The following is a 25,671-nucleotide window of genomic DNA, read 5'->3' as shown; positions in this document are numbered from 1 at the left end:
TGGAGAGCATGCTAATGTGTGTATCATAGGCCAATGAAGAGATCGGTAAATGCTGCAAACTCGTGAAGAGACAAAGGCCACAATCTAATGCAGATTCTATATTCTTCTTGTTTGCAGTTACTGTTCTGGCAGAAAACAACCACATTAAAGAGTTGTTGAAGAAGCATGGGATGGATGTCCAGAGTATTGCTGACATTCACCCAATCCGAGTCCAACCAGGCCGGATCCTCAGTCACATATATGCTAAGCTTGGTAGGTTTGGGGAAATCACGGGGTCTTTTTGGCAAGGGGGCATCTTGGGTCTAGGTTTTGGGTCTGGGGGAGACTGTGGTGTGTGTAAATTCTAAAGAATTGGGCAAAGCAGTAAAGCAGATGGTCTTACCGTTTCGATGTGAAGAGGAATGGGCACGCAAGCATGTTCTCCTCGTGCCAGTTCAGTACGTGTCTGTTGCCCACCTTAGCTTGGCCGTGCGATTTACCAGATCTGTTGTAAAATAAGCAGCCACCTTTGAAAATTCACAATTGGAACAGTCGTTTGTGTCTTGCTAATGTTTCTAATTTTTATCTATAGTCTTGGAAAATGCTCATTTGTCCATTAAAATGGGACGGGGTTCTCTTTACTTTTTCTAAAATCCGACTTTGTTTAGTGTTATGGCTAAATAAATACTAAATAAATTAAAAGTAAACATTAATAAAGTTCTTTTAATAGTTTTATTCCATATAGATGCTGAACCAGATGCTGTTCGTATACACGCATGAAAAGAAGGGGGTGGGATTTGTTTTTAATTCATCCTTGTCCCTATAAAGAAGGATAATGATATTTAAAAAACAGTGAGTTATTTAACATAAAAATAAGTTCAGTCTTACCCAAAGTCACTTGGATTAGATGTTACTATATTTGCTCGAACTCGTTTCTCTTTTATTTTCAAATAGGACGGAATAAGAATATGAAATTGAGTGGGCGACCATATCGGCACATCGGCGTCCTTGGAACATCTAAACTATATGTGATTAGGAACCAAATCTTTACTTTCACACCCCAGGTGAGAAGAGCAAGCCAGTAGCAAACTAATAAGCGTCCTTTCATTAAGCTGTCTTTTCTGTCTGGTGAGCTACTTTGAATGTGGCAGAATGCATGCATATGTTCAAATGATACCTGATACCTAGTACAATTCTTCACTCATAGTAGGTGCTCAGTAAATGGCTTGACTCAAATTGAGTGTGTCGTGACTTCCAGTCATGAGTAGTAGTGAAATTCACACCGCTTTACAAATTTTCTAGTGACATATTACTTGACTCCCAGTCCTTGTGCCCCTAATCACAATAGTCTCTCACCTTTGCTTAGGTTGTCATCAGACCCTCTATGTAACACACAGCCAATCTGATTTTCAGGCCCTAGTCCCCTTGACAGGATCTTGCATATATCGATTATAGAACTTTTCTTCAGAGTTTTTATTTCCAAAGGAAACTAGTCCTGTGGATCCCAAAGCAAACGTTTTTCATCCATTTGGGCAGCTAGGAAGACCAACTGTGGGGTCACTTGGTCAATGTGGGACACAGCCCGCCCACTGCCTGGGCACACAGTCAGTTATGAGTCAATAGCCCCAAGGTGCTCTTTTTCACCCCACCCTACACTATTCACTTAAAGCTTGTGAGTTACTTCCTTTCATAACAAATTTCAGACCAGAGCATGGACTGAGCATGGACTAGTCTAGAGGCCAGGAGAACAATTTGATTTTTATTGACATCAGGCGACAGTGTCTTTAGTTCACATTAACCAGGCCATCAATCAGGTGAACACAGTCTCCACATCTCAGCTGCTCTCAGTGCCCTCACTTGGAAAGCATCTCTGAGCCCAGCAGCCCTGGAGGAGTACGAATTAAGGAGTTATTGATTTCCTTTCGGAGACAGCAGTATTAGGCCAGTTGCTTAAATCCTCATCTGAGGAGCTGTAAATAGATCTAGCCATGCCCCTTTCCCTTCCTGGGCAGGCGACAGGTCGATTTGTCTGATTGCGAGGAGAGCCCTATAATGGGCGGATTAGAGCCAGGATCGAGCCTCTTCTCCAGAAAAGTAACGTAAGGATTAGTGCTGCCCCAAACGACAGCTGGGGTTGTGTCGAGGAAAGTGAAGGACGGCCTTTTACTCGGCCCATTCTAACTTGCAGTTCACCGACCAGCATCACTTCTACCTAGCCCTGGACAACGAGATGATCGTGGAGATGCTGAGAATCGAACTGGCCTACCTGTGCACCTGCTGGAGGATGACGGGCAGACCCACGCTCACCTTCCCCATCACCAACACCATGCTCAGTAACTCCATAAACTTGATCTGACTGATTTATGTCCCACTGTTGAAATTTGGCCCCTTTTCAAAATGTTTAAAATGGCTCCCATGGACAGAGCTAAACACTGAAAGTGATTCTCAGTAGTACGGTTTCTTAGCTCAAGAATCTACTATGACATACGTGTTTTAATTAGATCGTGGTGATGAAAACATTTCAGTGCATGCTCTCCCCCCAAAAGTATTCCCAGTTTAAGTAAACTAATTCATCTTTTTTTCCCCCTTAGTAAATGATGGCTCAGACATTCATTCTGCAGTGCTTTCTACAATTAGAAAACTAGAGGATGGATATTTTGGAGGAGCTAGGTAATTTATGATGTTTTTAAAAATGAAAGTAACGGTCTTTCTTAAAGTCTTTTGCTGACCTTCTCCCACTCTTTCATATCACTTGCTGAACATAGCAGCATGGCAGTTTAGAATAAAAAGGAAGTTAAAACTTATCTAATCCGGTCACCTAGTGAAACTGGAATCATCTCTAAAGCAGCATTTGGTGGGTGTTAGTGAAGATTTCATGGGCACCAGGACCTGGGGCATAGAGACGTAAACATATCAATTCCTCTGAACTGGCATTCTTAGATGGCATGTGTGGAATGCTGTGTCTGTTTCTGGTAAAAGGCATGGAAGAAAACATCCAGTGCCTAGGATCTAGCGGGTGCTCCATAAACGCTCCTTGAATTGACATGAATGTGCTATTGCCTTAAGAATAATTGATAGAACTTTACAAATTCCTTAGTGGCCCTCAGAGCAGAGGACCTGAATGGGCCTGCCTAGACCACTGTCCTCTCATTCTCAGTGGAATGATACCCATTCCAGTTTGTAGGCTCACAGTATGGCAGACACTCCCAGGTATTACGGTCGAGCACCTTGAGCGATAGGGGGCTCACCACCCAGGAAAACCCCTTCCATTTTTGTACCTTCTGACTGTCCCAAGACAGAGGTTTTCCCTGTAGCAGCTATGCTGTGATCTCTCTGAATCCCCTAGAATATGCCAAGAGAGCCCCAAGGACAACCTCACTGTGCAGCCAGCCTGTAGTGAGGCGTGGCCGTTCCCAGGCTCGGGAAGGCTTCCATTTGGTCCCGGATGGAATGCCATTTGCTAAAAGTGTTTGGGCCTTGAATTCAGCCCTTCCTCTCACATCCTCCCGCACCAAAATTAAAAAAAAAAAAATCTTCAAATTGTGATAAATTGCATGTAATGTAAAATTTACCATCTTCAGCATCTTAAAGTGTACAGTTCAGTAGTGTTAAGTACATTCACTTTGTTGTGTAACTAATCTCCAGATCTCTTCTCATCTTGCAAAACTGAAACTCTGTACCCATTAAACAACTCTCCATTTCCCCTGCCCTCAGCTCCTGGCAACCACCTTTCTCCTTTCTGTCTCTAGGTATTTCATCTAAGTGGATTCATCCAGTATTGTTCTTTTTGTGACTGACTTATTTCATGTAGCCTGATGTCCTCAGAGTTGAGTCGCTTTATTTCTAGGTGCTTGGGTTGGCACCTCTGCTCACAGAGCTTGCTGTGGGTTTTGCTATTGACTTGAAATGACCCTCCCTCCGAGCTCCTTCTGGCCTCTTTCAGGAGTGTCAGACCGTCCCCAGCACTTTGCCATCTACATTTCCAGCACTGGCGCCATAACTGCAGTTGACGCTCACTTTTATACATTTCACCTCAAGTTTGTATAAGTTCCACCTGGTGTAGGGCATCATAACCGAGAGAAAATACCATACACCCATAATTGTTTTTCAAAATAAACTTTAGTTGAAATCGAATTGTTGTCAAAAGGACACTGTCTGCAGTTAATCGCACACTTACAGTGTTCTTTGTTGCTTTATATGGATTGCCCCATTTAGTCTTCACTTGGTCACGTGGTCCGTATTTCCCACTTCACAGACAAGTAGCTGTAGCCACAGAGAGCCAGAGCACAGAGCGAATAGGTGCAGAAGCTCTGTGTGAGTCCAGAAACCAGGCTCTAACCACCGTGCAGAACTGACCAAGCGCTTGCAGGAATCAGGAGGGCCTCCCGTTAGTAGAGTATGACAGACAAAGATTCAGAGAACTAGGGGGCGAAACAGGAACACCTAGGCTCCATGGGCTACCTTTCCTAAACCAAGTTCTTGATAGTTACAACTGAATCTCATTTTGCCTTTTTCTTTGGGCCTGAGGGTCTTTAAAAAGCTAAACTCACCCTAAATACCAGTCTATGCTTTGGGACCCATCTGGGGTAGCTTGCTATCAGAAGTCTTTTTTAAATTACTGCCTTTCTACCTTTGACCTGACTTCTTTCAACTTCATCAAAGGGAGGCTCTCCATTGTCTTTCTTCCATGCTCCACCTTAACCTCCTGTTCCCCAACCTCAGGGCGAAAATGTCACTAGAAAGGCCCTGGGGATTGGGAGGTGGGGAGTTATTACAAAGAGGCTGGGCTGTGCTCTGAGGTACATGGCAGGGGAGACCACAATCTCCTGATTCAGGCACACATGGAGACAAGTGTTTCAGAGACCGGGTGGTGGCAGAGGCCCCTGCAGCCCAGGGAAGGCTGCAGCCCTGCCCCTCCCTGGCCAGCTGGCCTGTGTGGGGACGGCAATGTTGATGTCCTGCCCACTTCGCAGATGAATTTTGTGAGCTCCTTGGGGGAGGGGAGGCTAGGAAGGAGCATCAGGACATAAATACTATGAAAGATGCCTAAACGGTCCCTCCTTGCCCTTGGGCCATGTTTATGATGTATAGTCCATTTGCTCCTTGAAGCTCAAGCACCTGTGAATTCATTTGCATCCTCTCTTTAGTTTACTACTCAAACATTTCTCTCAGCCGTTTCTGCCTCCAAATCTAACATTTCAAGAAGCACACAGAGCAGGCTTTCTTTCTATAGGGTGGACATCCCACATACTCCCCAAACCCGGGGATGGACCTGCAGAACTCGGGAGGCTGCTGCCTCTGCAGTCAGACCCCACGCTGCCAAACCCAGCTCCCGGTTTTCAGCAGAGCTTTTACCAGCCTGATGATATACTAGGGCCACGCTGGGTGTCTACTCTGATGGGGGTGGGGTGGGGGGAGTGGCCCGCCCTTCTCATTCCTTCTAGAGAGAACTTGGGCTCTGAGATGTGCTTACCTGTGCCTGTGTGACCACGTTGTGTGGTATGAACTCATAAACCATGGCACGAATGCACCCTGTCAGTCATCGCTTATGGTTTTATTCTGGTCCAGTCATTTTAGGGCAAAAATCCCCTAAAGCTTGGTTCTGGTTAAAAGTGGTTCACTCAATATGTTTTGTAAAACTTGGTTTGATTTGGTAAAATAGACTTCTATTTGTGTTGGGTTCGGAAGTAAGAAATCAGTGTGATTCATTTCGGCTTTTAATATGCTGTGTGCTTCTACTTAATACTCGCTATTGAATTTTTCATTTCAATTTCTTGGCTGACTACTGCTAAGTGATGTATTTATTGATACTGGCAGAAGCACCACCTGGTTGTTGAAAAGTCTCTCCGTGATTCACGGTGGAAGTTTGTCCACATGCATCTATATCTCTAACATAATGTCTCCTTGGCAGAGTAAAATTAGGGAGCCTTTCGGAATTTCTCACCACATCTTTCTACACGTATCTGACCTTCCTTGATCCAGACTGCGATGAGAAGTTGTTTGATGATGACAGCGAAGAGAACTTCAGTCCTGATAGTGACTCAGAGCTGGGAGGATATTTGGAAGACACCTACAATCAAGGTATATTATATAGCTAGGAATGCCTTTGCAGGCGGTTCATTGATTTTATTGAAACCTTGGCATTGTGATAAAATTGCCCTAAGACTCGAGCACAGAAAATGACTGGTAATTAACATAACAAAAAAGAGGCTTTGGAAACTCGAATGCATTAAAGTGAATAAAATGGCAGTTTAAAAGCCTCAACTGCAAAAGTGAGGCTTTTTTAAACCTAGAAGGACAAAGAGTTTTAGTAATAAGTACTTTTCACAAAATATATCCTAAAGACAGAAACACACTGATTGCATTTTTAAAGGAATGGTAGAATAATCTAGGATTGGTTAGATATGAGTGTTGAAATCCTATGTATATAACGTTTCTCAAACTGAATAGGTGACCTATTTTTTACTTGGAGATAGTACTTGGGATTGGGGCTGGCGGTTCCATAATGCTTAGCTCACTCATGACAAGTTGAAAAGATGTCGGCTGCCGGCCCTCAGATTGTCTTACATATTCAGTTTCTTTTATGATGATGTGATATAAACACTATTCACCTGTATTTTAATTTCCTAGATGAAGTTTTTCCAAACAGTAACTTTATAAACACACACATATTTATGTAAATATCTTTATATTTTCCAGGGGTGGGGTGGGAGTGCAAATATCTATATCAAAACGTTGTCTTCCACTAAATTTACTCAGTATTGTGCGCTACACACAATCACTGTTATGCCTTTAGAATATTTCCACAGCTTGTTTTCATCGGCTCTTTTATCTACCTGTCCAATTACAGAAAGCCAGGATGAACTTGACCAGTATATCAATCACCTCCTGCAAAGCACATCCTCGAAGTGCTATCTGCCCCCTCTTTGTAAGAAGACTTCGGAAGACAGCCATGTTTTCAGTGCCATCCACTCCACTCGGGATATACTTTCCTTAATGGCGAAAGCAAAGGGTTTGGAATTTCCATGTATGTTAACTCTTTTATGCCTGTTAAAATAACTTATTTTATCAAAGTACCGCATGAGCATAATTTAAAAGTCAAAGAATCCTAAAAGACAGCAAAATGCAGATGTTTCCTGCCTTACCCCTCCACTTCCCATTGCCCCCAGTCCTCCTTAAAGGCAATCACTTCCAACTCTTAGTTGTTTCTTCTGGCACTTACATATGTCTGTATTTCTAAAGTAATTGTGTATGCTGCTGTCTTCATGCATCTGTTGACTTTCTGTTACGGGGTGAAGATTTAGTTGTCTTAAATGACTACTTATCTGTGTCTCTTCCCCTAACCTGCCCATGTAATTGTATTAAAGTTTAGTTAAATCAGTATTCACTCTTTATGTTATTGTGTGTAAGCACATACTACTCCCAACTGAGCATTATCATATACTATGATGATATTATCATTTTTACTTTTTGTTTTTTTAAAGCTAATAGTTGCCCTATCTTTTAATCTGCTCTGCTTCCTTTTTACACCTTCCAATGGCCTCAAAATACAAGTTTCCACAAGGTCAATCATATCCAGGAATCTCTCGGTTCCACTACTTTTCTGAGAGTCCAAAAATCTCCTTCTGTCTTGCTGATTAAGCTCTAGCCTGTTGCATATCCGGCATCCTGGGAATCTCTTTTGCTTATCTCTTCAGTTGGGTTCCCTGTTTCCTGAATCCGTCATGTTCCCCTTCCTCAATTTATTCTTTTGGTAGAACACATTCTAAAATAGTTTCAGTGGGTTAAAAAATGGTATAATGGAAGAGGGCATGGTGAGGATGGCCTTTAACTTGCTAGTTTCTGAAGTTCACTTCCACTCTTGGCCTGGTTGCCCTCCATGTCCACGGTACAGGTTTTATCTCAGATCTTTCTTTACCATCCTGGAGAGTTCTTTAAGACTTCATTGTCTCCTGCATCAGCTCTCCTGTTTTCTGTGTCTCAACTTTTCTATTCTCACCTTACTCTCCTATTTTGGTATGGGACATCCAGTAGTTTCCTGAGAGACAGTACGTGGTAGGTAAAATTGTTGAGACCTTGAGAGTCTGAAAATATCTACAAATATCCTATATCCATTTGAGAGTTTGGCTGGTATAGAATTCTAGATTGAAAATCTAGGGGAATTTTTCTTCAGAATTTTGAAAGCATTGCTTCATTATCTTATTACTATCAGTGTTGCTATTGAGACATCGAAACCCATTCTGGTTTTTGATCCTTCAAATGTGAACTGTTTTCTCTTTGAAAGTTTCTAGGATAGTCTCTGTTCCCAGGTGCTGGAATGTCAGGGATGTGCCTTGATCTGGGAGTATTTTCCTCCACAGTATTGAGTACTCAGTGGGCCTTTTCAGTATGGAAATTTATATTTTTCTGAACAATTTCTTGACTCATTTCCTTTCCTACATTTTCTTCGTTCTCTCTTTCTGGTACCCTATGATGCCCGTGTTGACCTCCTAGAGAAGTCTTTATCAATTCTCTTCCGCTTCCATTTCTTTATTTTTTACTCTGTTCTGAGGGCAATTACTTCAACTTTTCATTCCACCCCCTCAATTTTTTTTTCTCTTTGCTATCATGTTCTCAATCTTTGTTCTCTAAATTGTGTCTGTACTTGTTTCATGCATGTAATAGAATTTATTACTCTAAGAATATTAATGGCAGGGCTTTTTGGTTTTGTTTTACATTTTCTTCTTCCTAAATGGGTTCCATTTCCCCCAAGTCAATTTTTCCTGTTTGTTTTAGTTTCCGTCTTCCACATTAGAGTCTTCCCTTCAGTGCAGGGTGTCGCTTGGTTACCTGCTCATGCATGAGAATCTCCACGTGTGTAGGTGGGGCTGTTGGGTTCATAGGCGTAGGCTGGGCAGATTTCCCAGAGATAGTCTACAGACTTCTCTTTTGACAGGTAAGAGTCTGGTTGCCTAGAGCTATACAGTTACTTGTTCCCCCTAAGGAATATACCCAGGCCTTCACATATGCCAGTCAGCCCCCACTCTAGAGATACCCCCCTTTTACCCTCTTCAGAGAAATCCTCTAGTCTTCTGTCAGAGGGAACGAGGCAGTTGCCAAGCTGTGTGGAGTTGAGGAAGACATCTAGGGAACTCAGTGCTACCCACACAGCTTCTCCCCCATCTTCCTCATTTTGGACAACACCATGGGACCTCCAGTTGCAGAGGTACATAGTATAGCGAGCTCCTGAGACTTCTGAGGATGCTCTGATGTAAATCTGACTGGTTCTTGGTTTTCCCTACTGCAGACTTGGGATTTGGTTGCCTTGTGTAAGGTAAATTAGTTATCTTTTGTCTGTCAGCTTTCTCACTTCCAAAATGTTGTTACTATTGTCTTCTCCTTTTCCCTAATCTTGAGAATTTGTCTTTTTAAACATTTTTTTTTTCCTATAGTGTTAGAGGGGGTTTGAGCAGAAGTGAAATTTAAATGTGTGTTTGATTCACTAGTATAACCTAGAGGTCTATAAATACCTTTAAAATATGCTTCATCTTTACCTTGACAACTTCCTATTTTCCCAAGATGATATGATATAGCCTGGAAGACACAAATGGCTGAATGAATAAATATTGATAATAATTAACACCCAAGGGTAGTTTAAAAGCAGAAGCCTTAATGCCCAGCAGTGGCAAAGTGAAGCACATACTGGACAGGAAGCCCAGACACCTTGATTATGAGAAGGCCCGTGACCTTGGACAAATGGTCTACCCTCTCCGATTCTCAGTTTCCTTATCTGAAAGAAAAGGAGGTCGGGCTCAATCATTTCTAAGGCTCCTTCCAGTCCTAAGATGCTACGCAATTTTCCCTGAATTCTAAGACGGAAAATTGAAATTCAGCCCCTTAAATCAAGATCCATCTCCTGCTCATTTCTTCTTTCCAGATTTAGCACATGATGTGGCTACATGATAAATACTTGTTGAAATTAAACTAAATAAGTAATCTTTCCTTTAGTTGGTTTATACTAAATAAGGAGTAGTCACCATACCTCTTAAAAGAAGTATTTTATTCTTCCTCCTCTTCAAGAGAATTCTCTTTATTCTTTTGTTTTCCAGTTGTTCCCATGACTCTGCCAACTAAAGTTCTAAGTGCCCACCGTAAATCACTAAATCTTGTTGATTCTCCTCAGCCACTCCTAAAAATGGTAAAGTATTTAGAATCATTTTTTTAAGTGTACTGTTCTTCGATGATAGTATAGTACCAAGAACTCTTTTAAGTGGTTAAACTTAAAAGAAAGAACATATTTCTTGATATCCAGGACTTTTAGGGTTAGAAGTTCTGGGTGTCGATGTGAAACTCCTGACTTAGCTGTCTGGAATCTGCTCTGTGTCAGTGTACACACCGAATTTGATGCAGACCTTTGTGTTTTACATGTAGGAAAAGGCTACTGACTTTCTGCCTACTCCTCAGAATCTGTGTCGCACCAGAGGAAATAAGCTAGCTCACTGCCTGGCCCTGTCCTGTCTGTGCCAGCCAGCCAAGATGGGCTACTTGCAGAGCAGCGTACAAAACTAGAAAAAAATTCCTCAGGAGAATAAATCCAAGGGTATTCCCGACTGGTTCCCATAATTTGTTATTTTATCCAGAAATCCTGGTTGATTTTATCCCACGTGACTAGAAAGATTCAGCTTCTACTGGAGAATATTTTAACCTAAGCTCAGTTTTTGGTTGTTTAAAAGTCACGTACTTTTTGTGTTTGCTTTGTTTTCAAAAAAATATTTTATCGAAGTACAACATATACAGAGAAAAGTGTATAAAGTATAAGTATTGATAAGTGATGACTTATGATCGAGCCAAAAGACACAGGTAAATGACCAGCCACTCTGTGCCTCTCCCAGGCGCTCCCTCTCTCTCCACTCCAAAGATAACTAACTGCTAGCATAGGTTCAATACCAGAGGTTAGTTTTGCCTGTTTTTGAACTTTGCATAAATAAAACTTACACATGTTTGAGCCTGTTCAGTCCAGTCTCTTGCAAACATTGACTAGCACAGTGATTCACCGGTCAGAAATAGTAAAGCATACAAATAAAAAAGCTGCAAAAGATTTACCGAAACCCTGGAGCACACACAGCACAGCAGGAGTTCCAAAACCAGGCTGGTGCGTCTCTTCGTTCACCCCTCTCCCCTGCTTTTCGGCTTTTGTGTGACCAGACCCCTGAAGATGAATTCAAGTGGCCCAGAGATGACCATGGTGACGTAGACTGTGAGAAGCTGGTCGAGCAGCTGAAAGACTGTTCGAACCTACAGGACCAAGCTGACATTCTATACATTCTGTATGTGGTAAGGTAAGTTTCTGGTCTTCACTAGACCAAGCTTTCCCCGTCCTCTTGGACTCTATGTCCTAGTCTTCTTGGCTTTCCAGCCAGCCAGGTCATGATTCTGTTCACCCAGATTGCCCGTGAACAGACTCCCATCCCCTTCTCTGCCCACTCATGCTGGCCTCCCAGGATGTGAAGGCTGTGTGAGGCCAGGATCTCACCGTTTCCTGGTGCTAGGCTTCTGTTTCACATAGACAAAGGGATGCTTTGGTAAGACACAATCCTCTCACGAGGCTCAGAGGCACTGGGCGGGCCGAGCCCTTGGCAGAGTGTGCGGTGATTCATTCCCCTCCCTGTCAAGTGAGCCCTGCACGAGAACCCAGCCTGCAAACATTCTGGGCCTTACTTCTGGGGTTTCCTATCTCTCCACAGGGGCCCCGACTGGGACACAAATCTTTCCGGACAGCATAGGGTGACCGTTCATAACCTCCTCAGCGAGCTCTATGGGAAAGCCGGCCTGAACCAGGAGTGGGGTTTGATTCGCTACATCTCTGGCCTGCTCAGGAAGAAAGTAGAGGTGCTGGCCGAGGTCAGAGCCACTGTCCATCTGTCTTTTCTAACCCCATGCCCTCTTCCTGTTATGAAAGACAGAGGAAAGCACTTCTTTGTGAAGGATACCAGTTATTTCAACATAGAAATGGAGCGGGCCCTTCTCTCCTGACCTTCCACTGCCCTTGGAAGGCGAGCAGAGGAAATGAAAGTGAACTTGATTAGTTTTGTTCTTTCTTAGCTGCAGAAAAAGGTTTACCAAGAAATCAAACAAAAACGCTCGGTGGCCTGCCATTCTCATAAACAGCGTTCTTATTTCTGTACATACACAGTACAATCATTAATATTTTAACCCTCAGGCCCTGCAGAACTCTAGAACCACTTTCTTACATATTAAAGTTCAGTGTTATGGTAAGGCAATGGTATTTATTATACCTGAATAATGGGGACACTGACAATTTAGGGCTAATATAGTCATTAACCCTTAACATTGGTATCTTAGGACTCACGACAGCCCATCCCCCTTGTGGTGTATCAGGGAATCCTATGTGTTTCCTATAGTAGATGGGCATTAAATACCCACTAACGGGCTTTGCACAGCCAGGGCCAGGCCTAGGGCCACATATTTGGGGACTCAAAGATCACAGGGACCCAGCCCTGCCTGATCGTTCAGTCTGGGGTCTCTGTATAAATTTTTCAAATAAATGGCAACATGGTTCATAAAGTTTGTAAAGGTAAATTTGTAATCTTATTGGCAGTACCCTTCCCCTTTGGCTTTGCTAATCTCTCTTCCTCCTTCCCTCTCTCCCTATGTCCCCCTCTCCCTCTCTCTGTCTCCCTCCCTCCTTCCCTCTCTTTCTCTCTCCCTCTCTCCCTCATCCTTTCTCCTGAATAAGTAGGCCTGCACAGACCTGCTGTCACACCAGAAGCAGCTCACAGTGGGCCTACCTCCAGAGCCCCGGGAGAAAATCATCTCTGCGTAAGTCTTCAGCCCGGGGCCTCAGGTTGTGGGGCCATGGGGAAAACATCAGTGCCATCCACTGTTCCAGAAGAGGGTCTTTTTAAATATACTGTCACTCGGGAGCTTCTGACAAGGAAATAAGTATCTTCCATGGAGGGCAAGGAGGGACTGCTTAGGCATCTTTCATGGTATTTATGTCCCGATGCTCCTTCCTAGGCCTCTTCCCCCCGAGGAGCTCACTGAACTCATCTACGAAGCCAGCGGGCAGGACATCAGCATCGCTGTTCTCACACAGGTCAGCTGGCCAGGGAGGGGCAGGGCTGCAGGGGCCTCTGCCACCACCCGGTCTCTGAAAACGCTTGTCTCCATGTGTGTCTGTGTCAGGAGATCGTGGTCTACCTGGCCATGTACGTCAGGGCACAGCCCAGCCTCTTTGTGGAGATGCTCAGGCTCCGGATCGGACTGATCATTCAAGTGATGGCCACGGAGCTGGCACGGAGCCTGAACTGTTCAGGTGCGAAGCACAGGCGGACCCTCCGGCGGCTCCCTCAGCACCCACTCCCTCTCCCGGGGAGCTCTGTCCTGGGGACCCCCACCCAAATATTCTGGAACCCAGGCTTCTGAGCCTTTGAGTGTATTCCCGCTCTACCAGGTTCTCTCGTGTAGATGTAACTTCCCTCAGGCCACCCAGCACAGGGTGTCGAATTTCTTGTCAGGGAGAATGAGGTGCTAGAATCTTCTGCCCTGCTCCTGACATCTAAGTTCCTTACTGTAGCTCCTTGCAGTACAATGTCATCCACCATTTAATAACACCTTCACTGGGAGAAATCCTACCAACTGAAATGCGTAAATCAATTGAAAATGCAGTCCGACATGGGGATTATTACAGCATGAGGAATGGGCATCTGGGAGTTAATAACACACAACTTAAACAGTAGCATTTAGAATCACCAAGGCTCAGTACATTTCAGCCCTGAAGCAGTGATGAGGTAATCCCAAATGTATTTGTAAATCATTTTGCTTTATTACGAGGAGGGGACCACAGAGGGCCTGACTGACATGTCTATGTTCACCTGTCACCAGCCTTGTGTTTGAGACACTTACAGGGTATTTATTTGTTTTTAGGAGAGGAGGCTTCTGAAAGTTTGATGAACCTCAGCCCTTTTGATATGAAGAATCTCCTGCATCATATTCTTAGTGGAAAAGAGTTTGGCGTTGAAAGAAGCGGTAAGTAAATGCTTATTTTATGTCTGCGGGGAGGGGACCACAGAGGGCCTGAGTGACATGTCCAGTATCACCGGGAACTGCCTCATTTATGTACAGATCGACATCAGTAATTGCGATTTGGGACATAATGTATGAGGGTAAGGTTTCTACTTTACCGAGATGGACAGGGTCTAGGTGCAAGGTTCCGACTTGTCAGGTTGTGTGACCCCTCATAGGCTTGCCGAGAGAGCTGTGGCCCGACGTGGGCAAGGGTGCCCCCGACTGCCTTCCTCCGTCTGCCAGGTCCAGGTCCCATCACTCGTGCACCAGTTTTGGGAGGGATGAGATAACTAGGGAGGTGTCAGGATGAAAGGGCTCTTTTCCGATCACCTGAGTGTCCCACCTTTGGTTTGGACAGAAGCATCCTAAACCAGACCCAGGCCCTCTTCATGGGACCAAGAGAAGAGCCCTCTGCAACCTCACAGCACTGAGGTTGCTAACTGAGTGAGTTCGCTTGGTCCCCACGTGGCCCGCTCAGTTCGTATCTGTGCCGGAGCCCTGTTTGCAGTGCTAGGAAGGATAATCGCCCAAGTCCTGGTGGAATTCTGTTCTCAAATGCTCCCTAATTATAATTGAAGCAATTATCATTTCTCCTCGTAATAAAGCAAAATGATTTACAAATACATTTGTTCATTTATTTCATGAAGCCAAAGAAACGCAGTGTGGGATGTCATTCTTTTTATTTCATAAGAAGGGCACAGAGTACTTCGTGTTTTTCCCCAGAGTGCACGCCAGTCGGCTAACAAAGACGGCATCGTGCAGTCAGGTGTGTCGGGTGGCTTTCCTCCCTTCCTGGAGCAGGAGCGCTCAAGATCTTTTTCTAAAAGTAATTTTCAGCTCTTTCAAATGCACAGTCCTTGAAATGTAAATATACAAGATAAATATTTAATGTGTTCTGCTCATCAAAATAATATACATGCTTTGACACAGATAATGACTAAAAATCTGTTGTTAGATATAAAGCTATAGGTGCTTATAAAACTAGGAACACAGTAATGTCACTTGAAAGCCATAAATATGTCTAATTGCAAGCAATGGCAGAAGAAGTCCTGTCTTTTGACAGATAACATCATTTGTTAATTGTCCTTTGTAATTGTCCGATTTTTATAAGCTAGGAAGCTCAAGTAGTCTTAGAATTTTGATGAAATCCTGAGATGTCTTAGATAAATATTACCAGCTAGCTCCTACCCCATTCAGGCCCCACTACAGAGTACCAGACCACTTTGGCTTCTGTCTTCCACTTTCCTGGTGTCCTCCCTACCCCTCTGGCTAATCATTGTGCTTCCTTTGTGGGTTCCTCCCCCTCTGCTGTCTTTTAAATGTTAGTGTCCCCTGGTTCCTTATTTGTCTCTACTCCCCTGGGCAGTGTGCTCCACTCCCATGGCTTCAGCGGTGGGTTGGGTAGGAGGGCAGGGCGTGCAAGGGATGCTGCCTAAGGGAGTAACCTTTGTGCTGGGCCTGCAGAAGGAAAGGTTGTATGAGGCAGTGGGGAGCAGGTGGGATGGGAGGGAGCAGCATATGCAAATGCCCAGCACCATGTGGCCGGCCTGGAGTGGAGAGCTAAGAAGAACAGGTGGGGCTCAGGTCCGTAGAGATTTCTGTGCCTCTGGGAGGATTGATTGGGCCTTATCCTGAGGACAAAGCTAGGCTGGGAAGGATTCTAAGTGGGCAATGACATGATCACACTTGCCTTTTAGAATGATCACTGTAACCACAGTGTGGAGAACTGGTTAGTGGGGGAAGGGCCGCCAACAGGTGGGAGTCCCGAGGCTGCTGCAGCAGGTAGGAAGTGAGATGATGGAGGCCTCCCTGCCCCTTCTGTGATGGCAGCAGTGCACTGACCCTCAGGCAGCCACGTCTTCTCCACCTCCAGCCCTTGATCGGCTTGTTCTCCCAGGACTTCCCTTTTCAGCCCCAAGGCCCCTTAGTTGTCCGGTCTGTTTTCTATAAGGAAGATGTCCTGGACGTGGTTCCATAGTGTAGCAGTTAGCAAATCTGCTTTACAAGCAGAAGGTCCTGGGTTCACGCCCCAGTAGAGCCACAGTCCGTGCTCTACGGTCATGCCACCCTGAACAAGCCCGATGTCTGATCTCGGAAGCTAAGCAGGGCCGGGCCCCGATAGTACTTGGATGGGAGACCACCTAGGAAGACCAGGTGCTGTGGGCATAAATAATAAAATTTAAAAAAGGAATATGTCCTTTTAGAGACATAAAAATTTATTTTTTAAAAAAACATCCAGCTTAGGAAAGGGTTTTACGGCCACTCAGTGTTTTCTGCATGCTGCTTAAACAATGTTCACTTTCATCTGTTCAGTCAAACGCGTACTGAACCCAGGCTGTGCAACGTGGACAGTTCCCGGTGCTGAACATCACTGGCTGGGTAGATGAGGCCTCCTCTGATGGAGTTTATAATCGAGTGGGAAAGAGAAACATGGATAAAAATAAGAACATTGCACGTATTCCTTGCTCAAAGCTGATGCTGTATAGTTTCTAAGAACTGCGTGTGTTTCCCCTCCAGTGCGGCCTATCCATTCCTCTACATCCAGCCCTGCCATCTCCATCCATGAGGTGGGACATACTGGAGTCACCAAAACGGAGAGGAGTGGCATTAACAGGCTGAGAAGTGAGATGAAACAGGTAAGACGAGCTCTCAGCAATAGCAGCAGCAATGCAGGGAGAGAAGTGGTTTTCCTACCTGGGCTCACCTTGGAAAGTGATAGAATCCCAGAGCACGCAGTGTGTAGCACGCTCTTTGTAGAGGATGTGAGACCCCATTTGTCCTGGAATCTGAACATACCCTGTATCCAGTAGAGTCATACAAACAAGTAACTGAATCATCTCTCCGTCATATGTACCCTCCGATCACATAGCCAGAGGAATCCAGATATAGAATGGCATGGTCCTGATACCTGTATTTTCCACCAGCCACAGGTGTCTCTTTTTTTTGTTTAGTTTTATTTAATTCACATAAATTCCTTCTGAACTGACCCCACAGGACTGCAAGTCAGCAGCTTTCCAGTCCTAATGTGTTGGTAATATACTAGGACTTGACCGTGATGTCCAGTAGAAAAGAGAATTTCCTTCTAACCATGACCTGCAGTGGGAAAAGGCCCTTGGATTTTCTTCTCCATTGCAAAAGATGGCCCGCTAGATCGAGTCCGTGAGGCACTAATGGGTCACGCCCTGCATTTGGACCAGTGCTTCCCTGCGTTGTCCAGAGGGTGACAGAAGTAGCAGGACAGGCATCCTTCATTTGAAACTGGTTTATGTTTATTTCCTGATGTATTTTTACTTTCAGATGACTAGGCGATTTAGTGCTGATGAACAGGTGAAACATCTTTGTCTTGTTTTGTCCTTTATTGTGCGCTTCATATTCTTTCTTCCTTGAATGTGGAAAGCAAGGCTGTGAATACAGAGTCTGAATGTGTGGAGAACTGTCCCGCCCATGAAACAGGCTTGGGTGGAGGTAACCCCGCAGCTGTGGCAGGCAGTCCCGGGGACAGGCAGAGTGCTGGGCTCGAAAGCGGGAGAAATGGCCTTGCCCCGTTCTTTTAAGCAAAATCCATTTATCGGACTTGGGTTTTGCAGGATACTTTGTGAAGGACATGGTCTCGGGCTGTGCCTTGGCAGGAATTTCTGTTCAAAAAAAGGGACATAAATAGGGAAAAGTAAAATGTGGTCATTGATTATATTGGTAGAAAGAATACTGCTATTTCTGTTCCCAGATTGCCTGGGGCGGGGAGGGGGGTATTTAACCCTGGAAGGAAAAAAAAAACCATTAAGAATACCGTTCTTTCATATCACCCTCGTGCCATGCTTCCTCTTCCTTTCTTGCAGGAAATTAGAGTCACATTCCTAATGATTTAATGTCTCCATGACGAGGGAGCATAGAGGAATTGTATAATGACACGCAGGCTCTCTATGTTGTCCCAGGGTAAAACACACGTGCTATCTCATTTGAATTTATGTTCTTTCCAAGTAAAGAACAGACTTTCCAAATATGTTCCTTTGCCAGCCACTCGGTGGCACCATCCCTCTGGTTACCCGCGTCCCCATGGTGGCTGCCTGAGGGGAATATGGGTGGTTCCTTCCACCTCCATTTAATGTTGTTGTTCTTGCATGTTATGAGAACGAAATGAACACCTTTCTTCTTCGATGGGTTTAGATTCAGTTAGCCAGTACAAGTTTTACATTTGGCCACTTCCATCAAGGAAATACATTTTCTCTGTCCAAAATTTAATAGAGGCCATGGCATTTTAAATTTCTATTCACTTTTGCAAGCACACCGTGTGTGGCTGCGTGTGTGTGTGCTCAGGCACCATCCCCATGCAAGTTACGGGTACATTCTAGATTTATAGATGAAGAAATACTTATTTGGCCAAAGGTCATCAGCCTGATCTTATTAGCTCATTTAACAAACGTGTACTGAATGCCAGTAGGTACTAGATGCTAAACGCTGGTTATGGGTATTTTGTTGCTCTCTGTAGATTTTCACAACTCTTAACATAAAAGATTAGCATTTCATGGCTATGACTTTGGAAAATAAATTGGGTCCCGACTTGATGGAGCACCGTCACATATGACTAGAACATGGTACCATTTCATACCAAGAGAAAGGGCATTTCCCAAGTTCACTGCCCTGCCAGTCTCGAGGGCTGTTTGCCTGGTTGGCGAGTGAGAACTGTCTGCCCGCATCCTCTGCACCTTCTTTCCATGGGTGCTTTCCTGTATTGTTCTGTATTCCTCCTCTCTGCTATGTCCTTTGGTGTCACTGCACATAACTGAATGGACTCTCTTTGTCTCGTAGCTCTTTTCTGTGAGCCAGACCGTGTCCAGCAGTGCACATTCCTCCAAGTCTATGGTAAACCATTGTCCTCGCCGCCGCCTCCTTGTTTGTGATGCCTCAATCTTCTTGTTGCCCTTCTCGTGCTCCCACCTCATCCTTAACTCCCGAAGACTTGAACAGATTTAAGTGTTTCCATTTGACTGTCAGTATGAGGAGAATCTAGAAAGAAAGCCAAGAAGTTCTTGAACTGAGCTTTGTTTGTCCAGGAGCTTCTGGAACCTTTGAGGCATTGGTTCTGTGCCTTTCTATTGAGCCACGGTGGTGAACCGTTACCCGCACGTGCTGATTTATTAACGCCGTGTGCTCATAATGCCCCTGCTTGCCGTGAGGCCTCAGACCACGTGGAGTGTTCGAATTGCAGAGGCAAGTCTGAATCTTCCTCCCGAAATGAGGAGAAAACCAGCTGAGTCATTGATGAGTGCAGCTGTAATTACTTTTATTTGTGTCTAATTGTTGCTGTATTTAAATGGCAGTAATGAGCCCAATGGAATAACCCAGACTAACAGTCTTTTCAAAATAAGATCTGATGAAGTTAAAATGAGTCCATGGAGAACACTCCTGCCTCCTGCCCTGCTAGCATGCTTAACATTTGGATTTCATTCTCAAACCTTTAAATTTGATGTTGCACATCGAAAAATGAAAGTGCCAAATAGCCCAGAACAAAGATAATGTGTAGTGATGAAGGTTATTCCTTTCCGACCTGGCAACCATAGGCTTAGAATCCATCCACCGGAAGAAGGCAGGCCTGTGGCCTTGGCCTGTCGGCTGCTGTGGGGCGGGAGGCCACATTCAGGCCTGGTCCCCAAGCCCTCACTGGGAGCCTCTCAGAGCTGCGTCAGGAGAGGAGATGGGCAGGATTTGATGCCTCCTCACCTTTTCTTCAGCAAAGCATGTGCTCCCGGCTCAGAGGAAGCCATTACCCCAAATGAGGATAAAGCCCTATGCTGAGAACAGGCAGAGTAGAGAGCAGATAGAAAAGGATAGATGGATGTACCATACTCTCTGAGGTCCCCACTACTAAATGTGGATCCCCAGCCTTTTTGTTTTTGGCTCTGGACCCTCCCCCACCTGCCCCACCCCCACTCCGTGTTACGTGTTCTGTTCTCTGTGGCATCTGCACTATGGGGAGGTGACCAGCACTTCTCTGTGGCACTGCAGAAGTAGGCACTTTGGCATTTGTCTCCTTGGGCTGTGGTGCCTCTGGGGGACTCCCCTGCTCTGAGGGCCCTCCAGCATCAATGCCAGAAGGCCTTCGCAGTGACAGCTGGCACTTCCCCCTAGCACTTACCACCAGCTAGGCATGGTCTGGGGGTTTTCTATGTCTTCATTCAGCGAGTGCTCCGAGGCAGCTCCCTGAAGCAGGTCCTACTGTGTCCCCAATGTGCAGATGAGGCTGAGGCCCGGAGCTACCGTCAGGGTCAGGGACTCCCGCAGCTAGCGTTGAGCTGAGATTCGCAGCTGACTGCGGGACCTGCACCCTTACCCGCTCGGCCTCCTGCTCAGGTCAGGATCCCTCCTGCCGCGCTACCTCGTGGGGCTGGGGAGAGTGCACGGAAACAAGTTTAGTAACCAGGCCAGTGCGGCAGAGAGTTAATCCAGCTTCGAGAAATGGCCAAGGTCGAATCAAAGAACCGTCTTCCTCTCTGGGCAATTAATGATCTGGTGTTTGGACTAGTTCGCTGAGCTGTTGCTGAGCTGTCCTTCGTGATGGCCAGCACACCTCTGTGGCGCTAGCTATGAGCTTCTGAAGGCCATGCGCTATCTGTCTTGCAGAGGTCCAGCACCCCATCCTCGCCCACTGGCACATCATCGTCAGACTCGGGCGGTCATCACATTGGCTGGGGGGAGCGGCAGGGTCAGTGGCTGCGCAGGAGAAGGCTGGACGGGGCTATCAACAGGGTACCCGTGGGATTCTACCAGAAGGTGTGGAAGATCCTTCAGAAGGTGAGCTTGGCCACTGTGTTGCATTCTGCATTCCCTGGGGCTGGACGACATATACTCCCAGAGAGATGAACCAACCCCACTTTCTCCTTTTGTGAGGCGTGTTGCATGTGGCTGTAGAGCAAGCCAGCACACAGTCCCCAACCCTTGGTAGCTCACAGGCTAGAGCAGGGTTTCTCTACCTTGGCACCACTGACGGGTGGGACTGTGAAATTCTTTGTCGTGGGGACTGTCCTCTGCATTGTGAGATGTTAAGCAACATGCCTGGCCTCACCCACTAGATGCCAGTAGCACCCCCTCCCCCAGTTGTGACAACCAAAAATGTCTCCAAACATTGCCAACTTTTCCTTGGGCTGCAAATCACCCCTTGTTGAAAACTAGTGGCTAGAACCACAGCAAGTAAGATAAGGTGGCAGGCCAGGTTGTGCGGGGCCATGTTTGACATTTTAGTAACTTAGAAAAGTTAGAAGATCGACAAGAACCAGAGAAGGCAGAGAAGGCTTTGGATGAATGCAGCACGACATAGAGAACTCAGAATAGCACGTCCCCACGGCCCTTAGGCTCCTGCACATTCAGGCAGGCGTGGTGTCCCCAAGTTGAGGGACACGATCAAGCGCCTCCATCTGCAGGGCATTGTGTCAGGTCCCGAGGGCAAACAGAAATGGAGAGCTTCCAGTCTGACTGCAGGTCCTTTGTGCCCTGAAGGCACGAGCCCCACTCACCCTGGGCCGCCTCTTCTTCCCCACCTGGAGGACAGCCATTGGACCAATTTTCCTTAGCCAGCCGCCCACTGCGCCCGTGCCCACCAGACAGGGCCGCGTTGCCGAGCTGCCCGGGGCTGTGAAACTCTCAGCAGAGGTCATCAGAAACAAATGTGAGGTGACAGCCACAGACTGTACTGCATGCACCGAAGTGAAGGAGAGCCCAGCCTGAACGCCTGTTGCCAAGGCGGGGCACGTGGGGGAGCCACGCCCCTTCGCTCTTACACACGCGTTCTGTCTCCCTGCCGCATCAGCCCAGAGCATCCGTGTCTCCCTGAGTCCCACTAGAGCTTGTCTTTTCTCTCGCCTGGAGGGACAGTCTGCCTCAGTTAAAAGCTTCTGTGCAAACCAGGAACCGTTGTCAGGAGCGATTTCTTTCCTAAGCTATTTTTGTTAGCTCATTTCACAGGAGAGGAGAGAAAAGTCGGCCCGAAGTAGCACATACGACAGGTCCCTTCCCAAAGCCACAGCACCAGTACGCTGCAGTATTTCTGCGGTGGGGCTCTGGGCCCATTAGGGGGCCGTTGGCCTCTCTGCCATGTGGGAACCGGGGTCCTCCTGACTGAATTGGGCATGGAGAGGCCACAGTGGTCCCTCTCCCCGTGCAGCTGGGCTCCCGGTCCCCATGCGGGAGCAGAGCCCACAGAGGCCTGTAGTTCTCCATTCTCCACCTCTTGTCAGGAGGCATGAGCATTCGCTGCCACTCTGTCCTCAGCCCCCCAGGGACGGGGTGGGCAGCTGCTGCCAGCCAGGGCACTGGGATTTAGAAGGCAGCCAATTAGACTAGAACAAACTGTTCCTAGAAAATCTCCCCACTCTTCCCAGGGCATCACACGCTTCCATCCGGACTCCCACTGGCTCAACACCAAGACACTTTTATTATGAAAAAGCAACACTTTGTATTGAGTCGGCGCTTGATATTTATATACATGGGTGTGCATGTGCGTGTCTGTGCATGTGCTCAAGTTTTTTGTGATTGGTGCTTATTATAGAAATCTCAAAAATAGATGCCTGCAAAGGCACAGAAGTATCACTTTGCCAGCAGGAGCCATGAAAATCTCCCTTTATATGGCCTCAAAGGGGGCCTCTCAGCCAAGTGAAACGTGGAGCTTCCACAGAGGAGGACCCAGCAGCTCCCTGGGGCATTGTTCATGCGAGATCTGAAACATGCCTGCTGGTTCCCTAGAATTGTTCCATGGAAAACACAGCCTGTGGGCAGTGAGAACAGCTCTCTAAAAATAAATGACAGTCTGGCATGTTCCAGCCCTCGTGCAGGTTTCCAGGGCAGAGTGACTTGAGCGTGTGCACATGTGTGCACCCTTGTCGATCACGTTCTGGAATCTGACTAAAATGTGATGTGTGTCTTCTGCCTCCAGTGCCATGGTCTTTCCATCGATGGTTACGTGCTCCCATCCTCAACAACACAAGAGGTACGATGGGGAAAACGCAAACAGCAGCCTGCCACCGTTCCCAGCGAGCGCTGTGTTTCATGGACTTTAATCACTCGTGCTGCTTTCAAATTTCTTACATACACACAGGCCATTTGTAGCATAGGTCTGAGATTTTGGGCCACTCGACCCTCAAATTTTGTGAAGTTTCTTTCCCACGTTGATTAACATCACCTTTTCTCTTTTCCTTCAGAAACAGTGTTTCTGACTGTCAAGGTCTTTAGATTGGCTCCATAAAGGAGAAAAAAGCAAAGCTGCACGCCGCACTCATTAGACCCTCGCGCAGCGTCCCCGGGCCCCTCTTTCCGCTGACAGCAGTCTCCTCCCTATTTGTTTTCCTCTATTCATTCTTTTAAAAATCGATTTTTTAGTTTTTACCCTGCCCGAGGCACTATGCCACATGCCACAGAAACGATGAAGAAAGAAAAATAAGAAGTGGTCCCTGCCCCCTGGAGGTCACAGTCCAGCGGGGTAGGTAAATAAAGCTAGGACAAGGCCAACTCCTCCCAGAGCAGAGCCTTCGGCCTCCTCCAGAGGATTCCTGATGGTGGAAACAGGACAGTGGCCAGAAAGGAGGCAGCATTTCATTTGAGCCCCCAACCCAGTGGGTATTGTGGTCAGCATCAGTGACAGGGTTGTGTCCGTCCTGGCTCACTCCTGACTCTGTGGGTCCCTTCGGCAGATGACCCCACAGGAGATCAAGTTTGCCGTCCACGTGGAGTCGGTGCTCAACCGAGTGCCCCAGCCCGAGTACCGACAGCTGCTGGTGGAGGCCATCATGGTGCTGACGCTGCTCTCAAGCACGGAGATGAACAGCATCGGCGGCATCATTCACGTGGACCAGATTGTGCAGACGGCCAACCAGCTGTTCCTGCAGGACCAGGTAGGTACGCCTGGGCCTGGCCAATCACCGCACAGCCGAGGTGGGGACAGATGCAGGGTAGCCAGGTTGGCTGGCATTTATCTCTATCGAGGCTGGAGGTTCTATTTCCAATGGGAAGGAGTGTTCGCGAACAAAGAAAATGTCATCACAGATGGTGAAAAATGTCAACCATTTGGTTAGAAAATGGTACAGTGGGCACTTGGGACATCTAAAGACCTTTGGAGATGGACAGGCCCATTTCAGCAGGGGTTTTAGTGTAAATACCACCCTTGCTCATATATGGCCCCAGGTAAACAAAACTACTTTCTCTGCACCTACAGTCTCATTAGGAAAAACCATCCTCTCGTTAGAGTCAGTGATGCCATGCAGACCAGGACATGTGGGAACCCAGTGCAGTGCCCAGAGCAGAGGCCAGTGTCCTCCCCGGGCGCCATCTGCTCTCTTGCCCCGGGCCCCGAGCTCTTCTCTGGGGCCCTGGGCCTCCGGCCCACAGGGTCATCGCAGGGCTACACGAGCACACTCCACTCATCCTTTGCCTCTGCCTTTCCCTGCTGCAGATGTCAATTGGAGCCATGGACACCCTGGAGAAAGACCAAGCCACGGGCATTTGCCACTTCTTTTACGACAGCGCTCCGAGTGGGGCTTATGGGACCATGACCTACCTAACAAAGGCAGTGGCTTCTCATTTGCAGGAATTGCTGCCCAATTCAGGCTGCCAGATGCAATAGTGCCTCAGCGCTCCGAGTCCGTCACTTGCCCCCTTGCCTCATTGGAAACTTCCTTCTGTTCCTCAGAATCCCCTGTGCTGTCACAAAAGCATGTCCTATCAGAAACGCTGGCAAGGAGGAAATGGCAGTGACTGACCTGAAACCAGTATGTATCCAAGCCACAGAAAGAGCCAAAGAATCCTGCGCTCCGCCACGGAGTGGCAAGGGATCATTGTCTGGGTTCATTTTGCTAGGACATTTGTCACAGCATCTGGTCTCCTGGAGCCTGAGGAGGAAGGAATTGGAAACTGGTCTCTTTTGAGCGCAGAGTGAACTGAGAAGCCAGCTTAAATTGGCTCTCACATACAGTTACAAAAATAGGTTCGATGAGCTAGTGCACATCTTAACGATCCTCCAGCAGCAGTAGTTAGACGAGCGGCCCTTGACAAGGGGAGCATCTTAACAGGATGCAGTCTGTGGACCTGTTTACCAAATAGAACAAGTCTGTTTTTCCGTGGAAGTTCGGTTTTCTTGCTCCTTGCTTGCTTTCTTGGCCTCTTGTTGTTAATATATTGGCATAGCTACTTTCATGTGACATAATTCTGTCTCACCAAGAGGTAGAAAATTGAGTTAACTTTGGCTCATGGTCTTCAAGGATTTTACCCCGGCCGCCCATGAATTAGGGGTTTCTCCTGCCGTCTGAAAAATCCCACATCTTCCAGAATCTAGCAAAATAAAAAACGATGGTGGGGAGGATTAAAATCTTCTTACAGCTGAGCCAACTGTTGTTTGGGGGCTGGAGCAGGCAGGGAGGCCCTCTGGAAGGCCTGTGCCCCCCATCCCACCCCCTACTTGGGGTAACTGCCCTAGCGGGCAAGCGACGAGTACCTCCCTTGAGCTCCAGGGGAACCACGTGACGAGTATGCAGCGCACAAACAATGCTTCTCTGTCATGTTAGAGCCGGCCTGGGGACCGGAGCCCTAATCCTGGATGCGTGCCACCTTGATGCTCTCAGGTAGGTATGGTTGGAGGCCTTGAAT

General features: G+C 46.6%; 1 protein-coding gene and 1 pseudogene across 4 annotated transcripts in view; both read left to right on the top strand.

The window, feature by feature from the left end:
* The window catches only part of PHKA2 (phosphorylase kinase regulatory subunit alpha 2), a 74,047-nt gene extending 48,832 nt beyond the window's left edge, over positions 1-25,215 (top strand). For 2 of the 4 annotated variants that reach the window (XM_011363006.2, XM_011363008.2), the window contains 20 exons: positions 118-252; positions 934-1,043; positions 2,168-2,312; positions 2,571-2,649; positions 5,891-6,060; positions 6,830-7,006; positions 10,068-10,156; positions 11,164-11,297; positions 11,703-11,859; positions 12,719-12,798; positions 12,997-13,075; positions 13,165-13,294; positions 13,906-14,007; positions 16,564-16,682; positions 17,344-17,373; positions 18,853-18,906; positions 20,665-20,835; positions 22,970-23,023; positions 23,724-23,924; positions 24,482-25,215. In XM_011363006.2, coding sequence (XP_011361308.1) covers positions 118-252; positions 934-1,043; positions 2,168-2,312; positions 2,571-2,649; positions 5,891-6,060; positions 6,830-7,006; positions 10,068-10,156; positions 11,164-11,297; positions 11,703-11,859; positions 12,719-12,798; positions 12,997-13,075; positions 13,165-13,294; positions 13,906-14,007; positions 16,564-16,682; positions 17,344-17,373; positions 18,853-18,906; positions 20,665-20,835; positions 22,970-23,023; positions 23,724-23,924; positions 24,482-24,652 — 2,387 coding nt within the window. In that variant the 3' untranslated portion in view covers positions 24,653-25,215. The remainder of the gene's footprint in view (positions 1-117; positions 253-933; positions 1,044-2,167; positions 2,313-2,570; positions 2,650-5,890; positions 6,061-6,829; positions 7,007-10,067; positions 10,157-11,163; positions 11,298-11,702; positions 11,860-12,718; positions 12,799-12,996; positions 13,076-13,164; positions 13,295-13,905; positions 14,008-16,563; positions 16,683-17,343; positions 17,374-18,852; positions 18,907-20,664; positions 20,836-22,969; positions 23,024-23,723; positions 23,925-24,481) is intronic. The other 2 variants (XM_023532331.1, XM_011363007.2) reach the window with 2 other exon arrangements.
* On the top strand, positions 16,097-16,212 carry LOC111741755 (annotated as a pseudogene).
* Positions 25,216-25,671: the final 456 nt, after the last annotated feature.

Source organism: Pteropus vampyrus, unplaced genomic scaffold, assembly GCF_000151845.1.
Source record: "Pteropus vampyrus isolate Shadow unplaced genomic scaffold, Pvam_2.0 Scaffold81, whole genome shotgun sequence".
NCBI lineage: Eukaryota > Metazoa > Chordata > Mammalia > Chiroptera > Pteropodidae > Pteropus > Pteropus vampyrus.
The sequence above is the reverse complement of the archived record's forward strand: the minus strand, read 5'-3'. Positions and strand labels throughout refer to the sequence as shown.